We start from the raw sequence: 20952 nt of genomic DNA on the forward strand, positions 1-20952 counted from the left end.
AACGGAGGTAGTATAAAAATTGCTACTCGTACATGGCGAGAGGTAGAGTGAGACGGAAGAGGGTAAAGTTCAAAGATTGTAAATAAACTCCTACTCCGTATTTCATTAGAGATGGTGGATATGCGAGTTGTCAAAAGAAGGTAATGACTAATGACAATATTACATCAGGGTTTTGCTTGTCGTAGAATGAGAATGGTGGAGGGCAACTATGAATATTTTGTAGTAGGCGTGTACTTAGATTCTACTTGTATATGAACAAATAATTCTAACATAATAAATGATAGCTCCAAGATTATATGTTCATAATCATTACCAAAGTTTTTACAAACAAATAAAGGGTTTTCATGGGTAATTATGACAAAGGTTGCCTTAATTCTGTCAATATAGTCATCAAGGTAGGCTTACTAATGAAACTTGTTTAATCTTTACAAAATGTACAACAAAAATAGTCATATTTATCAAGACCGATTCAATTAGTTTTCAGATAATCATGATTCAAGGGCACGATGATTTTCTAGACTTGTAATCAAACCTGCCAAAGTAAGCAAAAACGTTAATTGGTTGAGCCGAGGAGAAATTATCCCATCATAGCAATCCTTATTGACCGCTCTCAACTGGTAACCAAACCTGCCAATGTAAGCAACCCTTACCGTTCAATTGATAAACCAAAGGAGTATGTATGGGGTTAGAATTCTGGATGGTAACCGCAAAAGAACTCATTTCGTTTGCTGATTGAGATACCATCCCGTGTCTTATAAAATTTCAAACATCAATGATCAGTGTTGTGAAATGTCAGAAACAATAAGGGGGTGGGGGGAAGTCATAGAAAAGGTATGTTCTGTGCTGGTTAACTGCAAGGCTTCCATTGCACATCAAGTAAACGGACTTCTGATAGCAAATACAAGTACAGGAGAGGGAAGTTTGATAAAATATGATTCATCCAGAAGCCTCATATTAGTGAGCAGTAAACAGCAGTGCGATTTCCTTTGTAAGTAAATCTCCAAAAGTAACCAACTGAATGATGCTCAGCTGCTCCTGCAAGCATATGATACCCGAAAAGGTGTCAACCCTCTAACCGTTCCAGTATACAAGTCCACCGGCAAAAAACTGGAATAAAGGCGCTGCCTCAGTGACATGGTGTGTCTCGCATTTGAATGCTTGGCACAAAAATCATGAAACTTGTCTTCGGTTAACAGCCATGTAAATTGTCACAAGCAACTAGTGTTCTAAAGCACTTCGGATAGAAAATGGAGGGTCCTGTACCACACCTCTGCGGATAAGATCATGGTTAAAGAACAACACAATGACAGAAATGTCATCATGGAAATGACGTCTAACTTTCTTGTCGATTTTCTGGAGATCAGAAAACCGCATTTCTCTTTTTCTAGCAGCTTCATGTAGTGCGGCTTTGACAAGCCGTTTAGCACTTCCCTGCAATATCCAAAACTTGTAAGCTACCAAAGCAACAAGAATGCATATAAATAATTTCCACGCTCCCATATGATAATATATACTTAATTAAAACCAAACAAAAGCCACAGATGCTATGAGATTCACAAATACAGAGTATTTCCTTATTCAATTAGATAAGTCAAAAACATCACTACATTGATAACAATATGGGAGGATCAAGAATCTGTGTAAGGATTTTAAAAGTGTAAATTCCATTGTATATCTGTAATAGCATGAAAAATCCAAATTGTCAGAATTAGGAAGAACAAAATTTAGAGGATAAAGATTGTAGATTGTAATTTGATGCTATTAAAACAACAAATGGGGTTCATAATCCCAGCCTTTCGAGTTTCAGAGTGGCTGGACACTCCCACTTGCATACTAATCAAAGTAAAATAAATCCTCAACAACTATTACTTATCTCCTCTCTAACTGATCTGCTCACTTTACATCCTCTCACAATTCCTTGCCTCTCCTGCCTGTAATCAACTATCTACTTTCCTCTTCAATCTAAAGGTAATGGACTAATTTGCATTACCAAGAGGGCCCCATCCCACTAGGCTAGTCTATTACACTACCATACAAAAAAAGGTGATGGAAGCCTGAACCAGTGAATTTTTTTTGACCAAGCCACCAAGTACAAATACTCCAGCCATTCACAAGACCTAGTCACCAACAATGCAGCAACAGCAATCCATCTCTAGATTGATACTTCTAGTTATCCCAAAAACAAAGAGAAAAGGAGGGGGGGGGGGGGACTCAATATGATGTAAAGCACATAAATGCACGGAATTTTACGGGATGCATCCCGAGGTCATATGATGATGTTTGGACCCATATAAAACCATAAGTCGGCTACATAAAGGCCCCGTGGAAGCTTATAGCCAATACAAGTGGCGTGTACGGAAACTGTTAAAATCGGATGCTTAAAGGCAAATTGGATGGTTTCACCCATCCAATTGGACTCCCGAAGGATATTAGGGTCTATAGATAGCTTCTCAGTAATTTTTGTTTGCGAGTAAAAAAAAGTCAAAATTTGGCAAAATTGAAGGCTATAATACACGTTTTTTGGCCACTTTCAGAGGTTTCGGGACCCGGTGTCGAAAAGTCTCGAGATACTATGGGATACATCCCAGGGTCATATAATGTCGTTTGGAACCATAAATGATCATTATATATTGCCATAAATGTCCGGTAGCCTCGAGTTTATAAATCGATACAAGTTGTAAACGGGTAAATTGACAGTTTGAAGGTATATTGGATGGTTTTACCCACCCAAATGGACTCCCGGGGTGTATTAGGGTCCATGGGAAGCATCTCGGCAATTTTTATTTCCGGGTCTTAAAAAGTGAAAAATTGTCCAAAATTGAAGGTCCAAAATACACGATTTCGGGTCATTTTTTGACTTTTTTTTCGAAAACTAAACTGAATACGTGGGGTGACTCCCGGGGTCATATAAGGTGGTTTGAAACCATAACACAGCTATAAAGATGTCTATAAAGATGTCTAAAACAAAAACAACCAACATGATACAGATAAAAAACACATAGACTGAGATGTAATCACACATAAAGGACACCTGACAATAAGTGTTTCCCAATCTTATGGATATAGAAAGTCAATTCTCCCTACATTAACACACATGCAGCCACAAAGGCCCATCCTTGAATTTGTGAAGCACAAGCATATACAAAAACATCCTTATTAAGTAAATAATCCTAAGAAACAGATAATAAAATAATACAAGTAAAATCTTACAGCATGGGGATGGCTGTGCACAATATCAACAGCAGTTTCATTAGACATGTGTTCCCATAAACCATCAGAAGCGAAAATAAGGAAAGAATCATTCGGCTGTAGATGATGTGAAACAATAGATGGAATTGCAGTCAAGATAGGCATGTGTATTGGTTCTGAAAGCCTGAATTTTGCATTAATAGGTTCCCTGTTATATTGAGCATGTTTCATATAAACATCCCCTATAGATCTAGAAACCTGCACAAGAGATGATCACGACATTGAAAGTAGTTTATTTTCACATATAGTACACCAACATCGGCAAGATGTAATAAACATTAAACAGTCAAAATAAACAAACGACAGTAAATGAATCATTATATATATGTATAAATAATAGAAGAAGAAGAAAAGTTAAAAATACTCCAATACGTTAGCTCATAGCTACAAATTCGCCTTTGTCCAAACAATCTTGCCAATAAGGTGAATATCATCAATATTTCAAGTTACCTACAAATTCCTTATTAATTATATGGTTTCAAGAGTAATAAAGAGCCCCAACCACCCATCCCTCCTTCGGTCCTTCCATCATTAACTCAACTCACCATCCCAATTTCTTTCTTAACTCCGGAAACTGTCAACTTCACCGACCCCCCTCCTTTGCATTGAACACATCAGCTTGATTAACATGTCAAACAGGCTTGTTGAGTCAAGTTGGGGTTTGAATTACCCCCCCCCCCTCCCGACGATAGTCTTCAGGTTTGGGTATTTGCTTATTCATGACTCATAATCTTCAGGTTCCGGTCAACCAAACATTTAATGCCCATTAAAATTTTGTTTTGTAAACAAAAATATAACCATATCCTGATAAAAAAAAAAAAAATAATATGAACTATACAGCGCCAATAACAAATCATGTTAAACATATTAAATTATAACCACATCCAACTATAGATGATTTATAAGTCCAATCAAAGCCATGTTAAACCTAAAAATTATTATAATCAGAGATATTTGTGCAGAAAAGTCCTCAAAATCTCATTCTATTACACTAAATACAAGAATTCTCGGGCAAAGTTGGATTTGAATCAATAGCTTTCCTTTGATGTTGGGTTTTCCACCAATCTAAGCCCCAAAGGCAAACAAAACATCAAAGAAGAGGGGTCAAAGAAGGCACACTGTAAGTTCTTCAGAGCCTATATGGTTTTAAAGGATACAAAGTAGCTCAAACTTATAAAGTATATCTTATTAATAAAGAGGTGTTAACTATGAACACATCCAAAATTGGAAAGCCTAAAGTATATCTTATTAATAAAGAGGTGTTAACTATAAACCATCAATACTACAAGTCTACAACATATTTACCAATACCAAAAAATTAGAAATCTGAAAACCTAGCATCAAAAAATAAAAGATGGCAAATCTAAAAAACAAGTTTCAAACAGAAAGATGACCCTTATCACTGATTTTGGATAGCATAGCAGATAAACATGAATAAAAATATATAGTCACGCATGGTCAATAGGTGCCAAGCTGGTCTCAGCATCTCAAGAGGTTTGTCTTTACCTTTCATAGTTAGCTTCTAGGAAATATACGGGAAAAACGTACATATTTCTATGAAGCTCATGGTTACAATGCCATATAATGAGCTAAGAAAACAAGAATACCACCACCCAAAATAGACACTAATCATTGACAGATTTTACACATATAAAAGATTATCGACATTTATTTCCAAATCCACAATATACCCCAAAAAGTCCAAAATTACACACCACACAAAAACATCAATGGCAGGCTTAAAAAGAATCAACAGGAGAAGAAATGGTAGCACGATAACTAACCTGAATAATTCCTTTCACTCTCCAAACTCCATGCTTTAACATGACAATCTGGGGATCATCTGGATGTAAGTCTCTTAGCTCTCTTCTTACTGCCTCTTCATTAGCATTATGCTCACTTGTTAATTGAACAGCATCAACACCTCCAGTTCTAGCATTTTTCCTCCCAAGAACAGCACGGGAATCTCCAAGATTTGCCACAAAAAGAGTGTGTTGTGATATCACACCAACAAGACAACATGACCCCACAGTGGCTATTTGTGGTTTTGTGCTCCACAACTCCGAAACCACATCAAGAAAACCATCCTCTGTTGCACGAAAAGCTCTTTTTATTGTCTCTGCTGTGACTACACCATCAGTCTCAGCTGATTTTGCTGCATCAATAGAAATCCTAAGAACGCAAACATAAGGTAGGCATCTTCTACATATTTAGCTAAAGAAATTGAAAAGAACAAAACAAAGGAGCAAACATTCAATTTAGTGGTACACGGCAGAATGCAGATACCAATGACTAAAGTCAGCAAAAACTTAACTAAATAATCACGCATTTGCAAGATCCACATGTTGAAAAAGTATAGAGGGGGTGAAGGAATATAATAAGATATAGACATTGTTATCCCTGATGTGATGTCACAGAAACACCAAGACCATTTTTGTCACTAGGATGAAAAGAAAAACAAAATTAATACTTGAATTTCCGCCCAAAAGCTCCTACTTAAAATTCAAATAAATCCTGAACGCATAGAAACTTCAAGTATGCTGCTATGCTCCACATCATGAAAGAATAATAGACAATGATGAATCAGTGTATGGTGGGAGCCCTACATACGCACCCTACACATGCTTACAATCCAAAAGGTACACCACACATTATGCTGCCATCAAACTTCAATTTAGTTAAACATCTCTCCACATGCAACCTATCACTAGCTACAAATCAGTGTGCCCTAATAAACCATCCTTCCCATCATTCCATTTGCTATGTACCATACTCTACAAACTCCGGAGCAATTGGTCTTGGATAACACTAATGTAGAGATCAATACATAAACTACATCAAACTCTTCATATTGATTGCATATTCTATCCATTGAGCTAATTACTATTTCACTCTTTTCAACATAGGCCTTCGTCCAACAACCAAAAAAAGAAACAACCCAAATCAACATTCTACATTATTAGTAAAAACATGCCTATGGCTTCTCTTTAACATCCCCAATCACGCTCTCAGCCAATAAACACATGCTAATGCTATATTTACTCCAACTAATCAGTATCCTCAAACAATTTCTCCTTCAATTAAAACATTTGAATATTTAATATCAACTCTCAACTCATCAATATCCTCAACCAGGATCTCATCCAATTAACACAAATTTAGTCTTTACTCCCAGCTCATCAAGAATATATGATCATACAAAGTCTACGCTATTTTATTCACATTTCAACCCTAAAAATTAATCAAACAACTTCAAGTCAAAACCACAAAAACCCAATTAAAATCCAGCATCTAATCCCACATTTCCAAAACCATTCATACAAACATCAATCAAATTATAATCAATCAAACAAATGAATATAGTAAGAACGAACCTTGAAGGTGGCGAAACAGGTGATCGCAGACAAACCGAGCGGCCTCGGGCCCACCATGACCGTCATAAACACCGACAAAGGTGCCAAAGGGCCCACACTCGATTTGACTCTGATCTTCAAGCACCTGATTAGCCTGAACAACCGCCATAGAAAACTCTCCAGTAGCACACTTTCCCAAATCACGGTACCAAAGCAACCCATCTCTGCCGTCTCTACCACCGCCACCATCGTTATCTCCTCCGCTGCTTCCGCCGACGATGTCAACGCCGAAAGGCTTCCAACATAGAGAGAGAAAGTTCATCAAAGCTTTGAGCATCAAACATTTCTCGGGGGGAAAAACCCAATTCCTGAAATTATCGAAGAACTACTATTCGATTATCAAAACCCACATCAAGAATTCGAAATTTGTAGGGAAATAATGGTGGGATTTTGATTTTGATTTTGATTTAGTTAGAGAGAGAGAGAGAGAGAGAGAGAGAGAGAGAGGAAGAAGATGGGTTTTCTGGGTTTTAATTGTGGGGTGGTTTGTGTTGGGTGGTGGAGAGGCAGAGGAGAGAGAATAAAGGGAGGTTTTTGAGGAAGAATTGTGATTGGGCCAAAGGTAAAAGGGTCGTTTTCAATGTGGAATTTGGGTCATGTGAAAGGCAAGGGGTGTGGGGAGGGCATGGCTGCCTGCCTGGCTCGCTATGTTGTTGTTGTTCTTCTTCTTCTTGTTTCTTCTCGTTTGATGAGCGGGTCATGCGTGTGTCTTCATATATTGTCCAATTTCAATGGTCGAGTGGTCGCTCCTTTGCTTATTATTGTTCCGGTAGCAATGGTCCCTCATATGCCATTGTCGAATTAGATGTGTTGAATCAAGCGGTATCAGAAGTATGTCACAAGTTGAATCTGGTTACGAACCCTTTGTTCGAAGAGAAAATCATTTATAAATGTCTTAACTTGAAAGGTGTTCTTTCAAATAAAATGTCCTATAGTTTTTACAATAAATACTATGTATTGACTAAAGATGTATAAGAAATTAATATAATGTAATAAAGAGATTTTATATTTTTTATGAAGCAACAAAGGTGTCAACGCTTAAGAATCTCAATAACTTCTTTACTAGTTGATTATAGTTCAATGGTGAACAAAAAGTTGTTGAAATGTAAATTAAGAACAAGGTCTTGATTTTATCATTACCTTGGTAAGTTGGAACTTGGAAGCAAGCCTAATTTCACTATTGCGTTTATGGTTTATAGTCATTTAGGGCAAATCACACCCCTAGCTGAGAATTCTCTACCAAGGGAGTGAGAGACTTAGGGCGTGTTAGGCAAAATATAGTTGTGGTAGTAGCATTTAGCTGTGCAAGTAGTTGTTAGATGTCGGTAAGTTATTAACTTGCAAGTAGTTGTTAGATGTCAATAAGTTATTAACTTGCTAGTAGTTGTTAAATGTCGATAAGTTGTTAGCTGTGAAATAGATAATTGAAATATAAGTGTTCGATAAGTTGTTGTCGACTAGCTATTAACAAACAAAAATTATTTATTTATTTATTTTACCAAAAAGTATTTAATAAAATTTCAACCGCTACTTTTAATTTTCAAAAGCTCTAATATAATTAGCTTTTGATTACCTTCAATGAAAATTACCCCAATCACTACTTTGTTAAACGCTCATTTATTTTTATTAAACTATTTTTGTATAATAATTATACATACCAAGTAGATTCAAATTGGATGACTTTAAATTAAAATTATACTAAATCATTGTGCTCATACATATCAATTTTTTTAACAATAATACGATTACTTGATTAGTACCTATTTGATGTGGTGAACAATTATCACATTTCCAAAATTTTAAGGCTCTTTTAAGTGAGTTTTTGTGATAGTAGGGGGGGAGGGAGGCGTTGGTCATACAAATCGTTGTGTAACCACAGCAAACAAAAGAATTCACACAAAGTTTTTGGCTACTACCCTGGCCTCAACACTTCACCAATTCACATTGCATTCTAGAGTAAATCGTGTAATTAAAATTGTAATCATCACAATGTGTTATTACACTTATTAGTAGACAATACATGCAACATACCCATAATAGCTATAAGCTGAAGAATCGATTCTTTGTTGTGATGAGATATCATTCATGAATCGCCCTCGAATCATGCAACAATTCTGATGATTTGATAAACGGCTCACTTCTCCAAACTTGAACGCAAACTAAGTTTTCAAACTTGTTTCTTCCTTTGTCTACCATCTTCTGGAATTCCACCATAACTTAACCAAGTCAATGTCTTTTAAATACCATCAATACTACTCATACTAGTAATATATACTAATCAAATCTTAATTCCTACTTTGAACAACTATGTATGTACCATCTCAGAAAAGTTCTACTACTTTCTTCTCTCTCTATAATCTGCACATAGCTAAAGGTCCTGTTCAAGCAGCCCGAAAACAGCTTAGACAGGAATCGTCTTTGATTTCTGACTCTTCTTCTTCAATATTGATCCCAGAGACATAATCTTCTTCAACTTCTGAACAACACTTTTCCCCATTCCACCTACTTTGTTCTTGGCAGCAGCAGCTTTCTCTTTCGCCTTCAGTTCTTGCTCTTTCGCCTTCTGTTCTTCCTCTTCCTTAAACTGTTGGACTAACTGGCCTACAGAAGCACCAGTTTTTGATAATGCCACCATCAACTCCCCATAAACCTGATTCACCGCCCCCTTAAACTTGACTGAAACTTCTGCTTTAGTTCCCTTCAGAACCCCATTGAATAACCCAACTCCTGCTAACCCTTTCCTGTATGCATCACAAGCATTCAGTATAAACTCGGCGCTATCCTTGAAGTGTTGAGTAACCAGTTGCTCAAAGTTCTTTGGAGGCCTTCGAAGCACACAAAGCATTGTCTTGCAGCTTAGAACAAACACTTCTTCGCTGTATGCCAAGGATTTCTTCTCCCCATAAGTTCGCCCTGCCCATCCTGCGTTACCTGGCTCGTTGAAGTATGGCCTTTCATTCAGGACTAATGCTTGGATTGACAAGAGTAGCTGCAAGAATTTCCCATTGATTTCAAGTCAATATGAGCATGTGTAATAAGTAGAACAGTAACAAAAAAAACCACAAAATATGAACATTGGCTTATTAATCGATAATGACCCCATGCTAAACTAGTTGGCCAGAAAACGGACCCACTCGAACCAAAATTAAGCCATATGACCACCACTAGAACATAACGTTAAACTGACAAAGCATCACTAAAACATGACCCAACTACGTCTATCAATAAAACATGACCCGAACCAAAACTAAATTGAACGATCATCTCTAAAACATGACTCGAACCAAAATCAAATTGTACGTCTATCACTAAAACATGACCTGAACCAAAATTAAATTGAACGATCATCTCTAAAACATGACTCAAACCAAAACTAAATTGAATGATCATCTCTAAAACATGACTCGAACCAAAACTAAATTGAACGATCATCTCTAAAACATGACCCGAACCAAAACTATATATTGAACAAACATGACTATAACATGACCGGAACCAAAACTATATTGAACAAACATGACTATAACATGACCGGAACCAAACAACCATCACACATTCACGTCATTTCGAGGGCATCCACGAGAACTCACGCATAGACTAATCAAACAAGCCGATTTCCATATTGTATCGGTAATAAAACAATATTTCTTGTCGATTTTGGAGTAGGGTCAAGTCAAGAAAAATCACGAAAATTTAAATTTTAAAAATACTAATCAAACAACAGCTTATTTCTTATACTCATGATCAAAATTCAAACCGAAACATTTAAAAGACAATCTTTATCAAAATCCAATAATTTCTCTCAATCTTTATAATTAGAAATAACATAACAACTCTAATATCACACATTTGATTAAACTGATAAAATAAAAACAGAGTATTAAACAGATAATTCTGAAGAAAAAATTGAAACCTGAAGAATAGTAGATTTATTAGGATCCCATTTCTCACACTTTTTACCCAACCAAGTATTCCACAAACTAAGACAAACCCGGCCATTATTATACAAATTCGGGTTGATCCGAAACCCGAATGACTAATAATAAACCAAAGGTGGTTTCGCCGGATAATCCGCCGGAAAAGCAATATCAAAGAAGAACAACCCATCATGATACGGAGTTCCACGAGCACCGAAAATTGCGGCCCGAAGAAGGTCCATCCGGGTTTCATAGGCCCGAACAAAAATGGTTTCGGGTAAGTCCTTAAAAAGCTTCCATTCTTGCATTATCTTTTTCTGGGCGTTTGTTGGCATTGAGGTGTTTTAGGGTGTTTTCCGGCGAAATGGTGGTCGGAAAGATCAGTTACGGCCTCGAATTGAGGGAATCTATCGTCGGAAAGTGACGTCATGGTTGGGGGTTTGGAGAGAGAGAGAAAGTGGAGTGGGAGAGTGTGTTTTTTAGGTTTGTTATTTTTGGAGTTGAAAATTGTTTTTAAGGAAGTAGTCAAAAGTGAGTATGATGATTTAATTAAAAGAAGATAGAAATTTAAATTGGGGTTGTAGAATTTTCCAAAGGGTTTTAATCTCTTCAAAAATTGAGAGATTTGCGGGAGATATTACTGGTGTTATGGTTTTAATCTTTAATACGGAGTAGTACATGTATTTTTAATCATTAATACTCCGTAATTCGATAATGTTTAACCATGATGATAAAATTATACAGAGTGCATTAATTGAGTGAAGCACAAATACGGTTCCTAATTAAACTTTCGTATTTGTGCACTTTTAGTCCCTCAACTTTCAATTGTGCATTTTTGGTCCCTCAACCACCATATTTAGTGTTTCTGACATAAAAGTTGAGGGACCTTGTCTAATAAGCGAAAGTTTAGGGACCTTGAGTCAGCAATAATATTTTTTTTAGATTTATTTATTTAATAAGAATCTTTATAAGTGAGGTGGCTAATGTGATGATGAAAAAAAGTTTAGGACTGAAATTAGTCACGTGGCCCAATTGAATCAGTATAACCAAAACTTAATCCTACTTTCATAATTAACCTTAATGTGATAATTTTATTTTATTTTGTCAGATTTAAATAATTTTTCCATGGCTTACAACTCCCTCATCTTCTTCAGCAATGGCTCCCACCCATAAAAAAAAATTAGCCAAGTTCCGACAATGGCTCCCTCTTCTCTCACAATCACCACACCACCACCACTACTCGATCGATTCACATCCGTTCTCATCATAGTTGTCGCCTTCCACCTTGTCAGTTCATCGCCGCCTCCTTTTCTTCTTTTTAAAGTTGCTGCCTCATTCCCTTTTCAAGGTTTTCGATTTGTAATTTGGGTAGGGTTTGATGATTTTTTTTACCAATATGGGTGAGGTAGGTATTGGTGGTTGTGCGTTTATGATCTTTGCGATGGTAAGGTGTGCTTCAGATCTAAGTGATGGTAAGGTGGGGTTTCGATTCATTGGTGGTGATGAGTTTGGGATTTGGTACGCTGGTGGTGCTGGTGACGGGTGATGTGGGGTTTTGGTTTGTTAATGGTGGTTAGTGATATGGGGGTTTCGGTTCGTTGGTGGCCTGGTGGGTGGTGACGTGGGGTTTCAAGTGGTGGTGATGAGGTGGGATTTCAATCTTAAGGGTAGTGATGTGGGGTTTCAGATCTCGATGGTGGTTAGAGTGTGAGAGGGTGGTTACTAGGTGGGGTGTTGCTGGTGGTGCGAGTTGGTCGGGTGGGTTTTTGGTGGTTATGGTGGAGTTTCACATCTAAATGGTGGTGAGAGAGTAGTGGTACAAGGAGGGTGCTGGTGGTGTTTAAAAGGTTACTAATTAAAGTTTTCTTTCTTATTTTAGTCCAAGTAAGTAATAAATATTAATATCAATAGCTGAAAAAAAAGAAAAATAAATAAATAATAACTCATGGTCCCTAAACTTTTGCTGATTAGGATAAGTCTCTCAACTTTTTGGTCAGAAACACCAAGAGTGGTGGTTGAGGGACCAAAAGTGCACAAATGAAAGTTGAGGGACTAAAAGTGCACAAATACAAAAGTTTAGAGACTGTATTTGTGCTTTACTCTGCATTAATTACGAATGTGTTTAGTACTGTATTGTACTCCGTATTTGAAATAATCATGTCACGTAAAACATCGAGAGTTTAGAAGGTACTAATATTAGCTAGGGCATGTTCTGACTGGACTGAACTGAACTTAAGGCCTATTCTCATACGTTTATTTTCAGTTTAGCTCCTAATTTCCTTCTCTTACAAAATATTCAGTTCAGTTCAGCTCTAATAAGGACCTGTTCTAATAGAATGAAATCAACTGAACTGAACTAAATATTTTATGAGAGAAGGAAATTAAGAACTAAACTGAGTTTATTGGAGCTAAACTGAACTTAAAATAAGCCGAATAGGGCATACCTTAAAGATTGTTTGATACTCGTATTTGTTGAGCTTAAATAATATTGTATGTTACTATAGTTTTAGTAGCACTACTCCGTATTATAGAGTACTTTATTTGTAAATTAAAAGGCCAAAGTTATAGACGAGAATAGAAGTGCGATATTAAAATTAAAAATAAATTTACTCACTATTTTAGTAACTTTTTTTACGGTGTATTTTAGGTAAGTCTATTTAATGATTATGTATACTGTATACACTTATGGTTGCATTGCACAAAAATACTCTAGGATTACATATAATAAAGTGATATTAGATAATATTTAAGCAAGTAGATACCTCATTACATTTTAGATCTCTAGTTCCTTTTAGAGTCTAGGTATATATAGTATTTTTCCTAAACAAAAAAGGTATATATAGTGGAGCATTTCTTTTTTACAAAGTTATTGCCCAAAAGCAACAACTTTGTTAATTTTAGGTTGCGTGTGTATCACAGCTCATAACGCAATTTACAATATTTTTTTTTTTCTTTTTGAGGAAATACAATAAGTTTATACAGTGCGTTGCTGTAAAAGTTTAGCTACTAAATTTACAATAACCTTGAATTTTCATAATTAATTTTTGTTACCTCATAAAACAAAAAAATAGGCGTAGAACTAGTGCGAGTAGTGAAAGTTTAGCTACTAAATTAAAGAGTATTAATTGTTGATATTGATTTGAAAAGTTGATGGACGATGATTGGAATGTTTTCTGAGTAGGATTTGCCACTGATTTGGTAGACGGTTTTAAAGTGGTGAATCCCTATTTAGAGAAAAAGGTTGAAAAACAGCCTAATTTGGGAAAAACTTATACAAAAAGAGTAGGTGATTATGCAGAAACTTTTGACCTAACTCTAACTCACATTAGTAAAGTTAGTAGTGACCACGAAGCTTGCGTAAATTTGTTGCCTATTTTAGATTTTAATATTCATTTTATGATGAAGATGAATAAAATGAGTATACAAAATTAAAACATTTGGCTGATCTACCTCTGCACTTTTCTATTTTAATTTGAAGGAAAAGGAAATCTATTACAGGAAGCATTATACTTCTCCATCACAGAATCATATTCATGGATATTAACCCATAGTCACATTGTCATTTGTAAAGAATTACGGAGTAGTTGTCAAACTTGTTACGATATTACCTACTCCGTAGTACGGAGTAAGTTTTAAGTAAAAATGACAACCTTTTCGAACATCCTAAAATTGTATGGAGTAGAATTTAAAACAAAATAAAAGTAGACAGCTTTTTTAGATATCTTCAGAAACTTATTGTAATACTACCTCCGTTTTATATTATTTGCAACGATTAGACAGTTTTCTTCTCTACTTTATGTCAAATCGTTACAAATAATATGAAACGGAGGTAATAAGATTATTAAACTATTACAATATTAATGTGAAAATGGTACAATATGTAGATTATTGATCTGAAACTTTAATGTCATACGCAGCAACTTTAGAGTCTCCAGTGATCACTGAACAAGATCGACATCAAGGCGAAAGGAAGTCTCGAGTGATCACTGAACAAGATCGACAACAAGGTGAAAGGAAGTCTCCAGTGATCACAGAACAGTATTTAGTATTTACAACATGGTGAAAGGCTGTCTCCAGTGATCACTGAACACAAAACAAAGTGAAAGAACACCATTTTTAAGGAAGTCTCCAGTGATCACAGAACAGTATTTAGTATTTACAACATGGTGAAAGGCTGTCTCCAGTGATCACTGAACACAAAACAAAGTGAAAGGACACCATTTTTACAGCTTGGACCGTCCTGCATTTCGCCCAGCTATGAAGTCCTGCATTTTCTTAAACTGCTCTTTTGTCATTCCATCATAATAACTATGAGCCCTTGCCTGTAAGATAGAAGCATAATCTACATGGTAAGTTTTGAGCAAATGACACATATCAGTTAGAAATGAACATGACAAACATTACAGATTCATCAGTTAAATATCTAAATTCCTGGAAAAAAATGAGATACAAACATACAATTACTACATTGTAAGTTTGTAACTGCAACTTCTTTCATTACTAGAATTATGAACAGTTCAAATGGTACAAATATAAAACTGTACAAATACACAGTTCGAAATTGGGAAAATGTGCACATTCTCAAGTCCTCCAATTGATCAGATGATATCCAAACAATGAGCTCCAACTCACAATCAAATAGATTCTTTAGCTGTGATCTGAGAAGATAGCATACTTACCCAACAACTAGCCAAATGCAAAACGAGAAGCAACAAAAAAATCTCATACACTAAAATTTATATGGGAAAAAGTTGGTAAGTAACTCCGAAAACAAGAGTAGAGTTCTTACAACCACTTGGCTCTTTTCAAACTTCAGCTAAAATGGGAAAGAAAATTGTAAGCTTTAACAAGAAATACCCTTTTGAAAGAAAGCATGCTAAATTTAATTATCATTACAATCTAGAACAATATAGCTTCATTGGGGATGTGAAAGTCATGCAATTACACTATTAATAAGCAAGATTCTCATTAAATTCATAAACTAATTACCCAGAACTCACCAGAAAACATAATCAACAAAAAAGCCCATGAGCTCGAATAAGTTAAATACCTTTTCCAGTGCAAGTGCATCACCTAAGCTGAGCTTCAGACCATCATTAATGACTGATTTATACCGCAACACTAGGTCTTGGTTGTTCTTTGCAATTGAGGCTGCAATTTCCTGAGCTTTTTTCATCAGTTCACCGACTTCAACTACATAATTAACAAATCCCAATTTTTCAGCCTGCTCTGCAGTCAAAGGAGTGGCAGACAGTGACACTTCACGAGCTTTATTCGGTCCTATAATGCGAGAAAGCTTCTGTGAGAGTCCCCATGAAGGAAATATACCAAATCTGCAGTATTAGCACACATGAATAGATGGTGAATAAACTATGAACAAATTATTAAACAAAAATTATAAGCACTAGTAACTAAAGCCAAATAAAAGGACATGTTTCCAGTGAGAGCATATAGTAGTTTTCTGCAACACACAAGCAACAAAAAAAAAAAAAAATAATAAAAAAAAAAAGGCGACAAGACCTAAGATTATTATACTGACTTTTAGCCTCAACTTAATTATAATGGCCAAGGAGAGGGAGAAACAACAAAACAATAAAATTATGTGTTTGGCAAGGCATTCAAAGAGGAAGGGGAGGTGAGGAAAAGAACAGGCTTGCAGTATTATTATTTGAACTTTGAAGTCCTTCTAACATTGTTTGGAAGAGGTTTATTAAATTCTTTCCTCTCATTCCACGTCCAAACGAGGGAAAATAGGCCCCTTAGTTTCACTTTCTTCCAATTCCTAATCTGAATACTTTAACAACTCATAAAGCATGTGAGCTATGCAATTTTGGTTGATGAAATGATGGGATTATTTGATCTGCCAGATTCAAAGTAATCTGGAACTAATTTCCATAATTTTTTCCACATGTTTTCATACTCCCCTAACTTTATGATCACTAGACTAGCTGCATTTATTTTCCAAAATGAAATTAGAGAATGAATTCCACTTCAATTCCTCTTGTTGACTTTTCTCGTTTTGTTCTTGGCCTGATCCATAAATTGCAAAGTCACATTCCAGTTTCCCCAGCTATCTCTTAATTTTACCCTTCTTTTGTTGATTCTGGACTAATCTGGATGCCTATCTGTGGTATGCCTGACTATAGTATATCGTTTATAGTTGCACCGGAATTTACAATGGTCTCCCTAGCTTTCTGCCTGTTTCTCAGTGTTCACTAAATATTGAGTGGGATTATTCCGACAAGGTGGCCTTTGAATAAACATTCATGCTTAATATAGTATTGATCAAACTCTCTAGGACAAGGCTAACACTGTGCTCCATCAGTTTGCTTAGGCACTACAATCTTATTGGCTACATTAATAGTAACAATTTGGACAGCATTTGCCTCACGAAACTAACCACATTCATTTCCTTATAAAAAAGTTCATACTGTCATGCAATTGCTAAGCCCGTGCAAAAAGTGAGCTACAAGATTGTTAATCCCGTGTAGCAAGTTGAGCCACACGATTGTTAATCCCGTGTAGCAAGTTGAGCCACATGATTGTTATCGACTCTATAAGAGATATGTAGACAAGCAATTTCTGCATAAACTCTCCTAAACCGTGATTGAAACATCATTAAATTCTTAGCAAGTAGATTTTCCATATTACATGCCTAATAATTAAATTCACTAGGAAACTCACGCAAAATTGACGTGCCTGATTAGTGGATGAAATTACAGCAATCTTATATCTAGTTCTGTAACTCCTAATTTGCCCCAACTTACACTGTAAGTTCCCCTCTGCTTCTACATATGTATCATTCCTAATTTCCTACTTCAATGACATTTGCAATTCCCTAGCAGCACATAAATTTACGTGCACCCAAGACTCTTTTTTTTAGCTCTCAGAGAGCCCCAAGGCCCCCAAATCATTTGTTGGACAACTGCAAGTTCCATCACACAATTTGTTATACCTAGAGTTACATACACCCAACACTATCTCCGTTCATTCGGACAGCTCCCAATCACACTTCCTGGATATATTAATTAATTAAGATTTAAGATTATAACAGTCCAAATATCAGCAAATAAAACATTGACATAAACAAATTGATCAACAACAATCCCCATTTCCTAGCAATATACTTATCTATCAATATAATCAGAACCCGATATCAAATTACTCCCATAAACAAGAATCATGCTCCAAAATTCAATAAAATCTCAACAATTACATAAACCCAAATCATTGAACACCCCAAAAATTAAATAAAAATAAAAATTATTACCTAGCATGAGTATCAATAAACTTGGTGCTTTTAGCAGCAACAATGATATCACAAGCAAGAGCAATCTCAAAACCAGCAGTAACAGCAAACCCAGAAATAGCCCCAATTATAGGCTTCTTACAGCGCTCCATCTGAGCCACAGGATCACCCTCGACATCCTTAACATCACCTTTGAATACGTCTTCCGCAGCTGTCAGATCAACCCCAGAACAGAAGGCCCGACCCGAACCCGACAAGATGATGACTTTGACGAATTCATCAGCGTCGAGGGATTTGAATGCTTGAGCTAATGATCTCATCATGGATCTGGTCAACGAATTTAGGGATTTGGGTCGGTTTATCATTACTTGGGCTATACCAGTTGTGGGTTCTTGGGTTACCATTATCAGATTTTCTGATGTGGATTTCTCCATTGTTGCTGGTTTTGAAGGTGGAACCAATTTTTTTTTTTTTTTTTGGTAAATAGTACGGAGTATATAATGTCTTTGTTTTTATACTACTCGTTGTATTTGCTATGAGATCAACTATCGGTTGATCAAGGCGGTAGCATTGAGGGACGAGGACTCTAGCTAGGACGGTGATGTTGGAAAGTGTGCTAATAATTAAGGATTCAACTTGTTTCATAAGAGATGGGCACGGGCCGACACGATAGGCCCGACCACTGGCACGGCCAATAAAACATAAATTAATAACATTATTTACATAAACTTGAATTGTTCAAAATAAAATATATATATCGATTTATATATATATATATATTAAAAATTTACGGGTTGGCCCGCGGCCCGGTCTGGCACGGCACGGCCTGCACGTGGGTCGTGCCGTGCCGTGGGCTGGGGTGTGCCAAAATTTGGCACGGCACTGTTCAGCCCGTCGCGAAGCCGGCCCGGCACGAGCCCCGCCTATGAACGGTCAGGCACAACCCCCGATGGCACGGCACAGCACGATGCCCACCTTTATTTCATATACCTACTTAAATTGCTAAAGGAAAAAATATGTCAAGTCAAGTGATATCATTTAATATTAAATAAAAAAAAAGATTAATTGAAATATAATCTATTTATTAAAGTTACTAATTTCAAATCATAACTAAAAACTCAAGATAACGCCGATACCGATAACTAGTTTTCCATATAAAGTGAAAGGCAAACGTAATAACATTATTTAACATCATGCATAAAGAGCTACATACTCAACAATTTTCTAAAATTTGTGCCACAACAAACCAATAACTTATTAAAATCAAAATACAAACTTAATGAAATAAGTTGGAAGCCTAATGACTCTCTTATTCACCCATAATATTCGATATTAATTATAAACTTACACGTAAAATCCACGCTTAAAAAGCCATGGTAAAAACGTGTAATCCTACATTTATTTCTACTAGCTATCATTAAACATAACTACGTCCAACAAGTTAAATAATCCAATTGAACTTTGAAATTCAAAAAGGTTCACATAAAATGTATGTAGTAAAATATATGCTCGATTCCTCTCTAAAAGACAGATGGACAACTTGCACGAACTTAAGTAAATGTAGACCAAAGCCTAAAATGTAAGAGGAGAGAGGTGCCATCAAGTCCTTTTTCCAAGAAGTAGGTATCATACTCTTTCGCCGTAATCTCACGATACTTTGGAGGATTTTCTTCTGATAATAACTAGCCTTTTAACCCGTTCGATGCACTGATTGTTACTAAGGTTATTTTCTTGAAAAGTGTCGGTGTTGTTTGGGGTAAAAATACCCTAAACACGTGGCCCAATGGCCTAGTGACACGTGGCATCCAGCCGTTGGTCAGCAGGGCTCCAATCCTCTGCTGACACGTGTCCTCTAAACCCTAAAAGGGAAACCATCCCTTCCCCACTATAAATAGTGGAAGGACCCTCATTAATGGAGGCTGGAACATTTGTTGTTCACCTTGAATACTCCTCAAAAAGAAAAACACTTACCCCGAGCAATATTAATTGCAGAATTCTCCCATTACGCGAGAAGTAACTTCTACATTACGTGCATTCTACCTCCCGTATCTTTACTAACTTGATCGTCGGAGGCGGAGCTCCTACCCCCAGGAGTCTTCGTGATTTTGCAGGCACAGGCGTCGAAGGGCATTCTTGGAATTGTAACTCTCCCGCAGGACACATCAAAAAACCCCGAAACATTTGGCGCCGTCTGTGGGGAGAGTACTTCTAAGATGACTTCTGATACTGTGTCACCGAATCAGGGCAAACGGCCTGTGGTCGAACCTGAGGTCCAGACGGACCATGAAAGTGGAGACGAAATTGAAACATATGTGGCCCCGGATGGGTCTTTCAGAACGAAGCACCCTCGTGCTAAAGATAGAAGAGAACGGGAAATCAGCCAAGCTGCTCCCAGCAACCCAGCCGGGCAACCGGCTGGAATTGCCCAAACGGTGGAGGGCTCAGCCCCCGTTACAAGAAACGAACTCATGTCTTTCATGAATAGTTTCAAGGGTGAGATCAAGAGCCTCATCCGGTCAGCTACTCCAAAGAAGGGTCAGCCGGCCAAGAAGCCTTCTGGAAAGAAGGCGGTCAAAGAACGAGTTCCTACCCCTCATCCCAAGCCAAAGGAGGGGGAGGGCTTAAGGTTTGATCCAAGCAGACTCCGTTTTCCTCAAGGGGAGCTGCGAAAGGCCATCCGGCACGTACAGCCGGATGGCTCCAAGAAAACATTCTCAGACGCCCGCACATTTCTCCAAGAGAAGCGAGGTCAGGCGTCTGCGTCGGCCTCAACGTCGACCTTCCCGGACAGTTTCCATGACGTCTCACACAGGCGTACGGGAACGAACCTTGGGAGCCAGACGGGCGAAGCTTCTGCCCGGTCTGGACCCAAAGTGATCCAGCCTGGCCTATTCGGCACACCGAATGGGTTGGGTGGATCCCCTTTTATGTCACCGGGTCTTTTCGGTGGGCAAGCGCAACAGCCGTTCCAACCCACGGACTGGCAGCTGCGCCTGCTAAATTTGGGGGAACAGCCAACGGCGTTCTCACCAGAGATAACCCAGGCGGCACAGCCGCCTAAGATCAAGAATGTTTTGGTGGGGGCCTATGACGGCACCACCAACCCAGAAGACCATCTAATGGC

The 20952-nt window shown here is 37.2% G+C and overlaps 2 protein-coding genes and 1 pseudogene across 3 annotated transcripts; all 3 read right to left on the reverse strand.

Moving 5' to 3' along the window:
* Window positions 1–278: 278 nt before the first annotated feature.
* On the reverse strand, window positions 279–7336 carry LOC110738218 (probable protein phosphatase 2C 42). Its single transcript, XM_021918591.1, has 4 exons — window positions 6624–7336; window positions 5034–5404; window positions 3211–3447; window positions 279–1431 (listed from the first exon to the last, which is right to left on the reverse strand). Exons 1-4 carry the CDS (start codon window positions 6937–6939, stop codon window positions 1219–1221), a joined length of 1137 nt encoding a protein of 378 aa, XP_021774283.1. The 5' UTR covers window positions 6940–7336; the 3' UTR covers window positions 279–1218.
* A 1239-nt stretch (window positions 7337–8575) lies between these two features.
* LOC110738219 lies at window positions 8576–12537 on the reverse strand (annotated as a pseudogene).
* A 1735-nt stretch (window positions 12538–14272) lies between these two features.
* Window positions 14273–18456, reverse strand: LOC110738220 (probable enoyl-CoA hydratase 1, peroxisomal). 2 transcript variants are annotated; one of them, XR_002514578.1, is made up of 4 exons: window positions 17850–18456; window positions 15630–15912; window positions 14736–14901; window positions 14273–14628 (listed from the first exon to the last, which is right to left on the reverse strand). XR_002514578.1 is itself a non-coding variant. In XM_021918593.1 (3 exons), the coding sequence occupies exons 1-3, from the start codon at window positions 18260–18262 to the stop codon at window positions 14803–14805; spliced, it is 795 nt and encodes a 264-aa protein (XP_021774285.1). In that variant the 5' UTR covers window positions 18263–18456; the 3' UTR covers window positions 14290–14802. The 2 variants fall into 2 exon arrangements, 1 of the variants encoding a protein (XP_021774285.1); XM_021918593.1 differs by having other exon boundaries at window positions 14290–14901.
* Between the last annotated feature and the right edge of the window lie 2496 nt (window positions 18457–20952).

The sequence above is a fragment of the Chenopodium quinoa genome, unplaced genomic scaffold (genome assembly GCF_001683475.1).
Source record: "Chenopodium quinoa cultivar QQ74 unplaced genomic scaffold, ASM168347v1, whole genome shotgun sequence".
Classification (NCBI taxonomy): domain Eukaryota; kingdom Viridiplantae; phylum Streptophyta; class Magnoliopsida; order Caryophyllales; family Amaranthaceae; genus Chenopodium; species Chenopodium quinoa.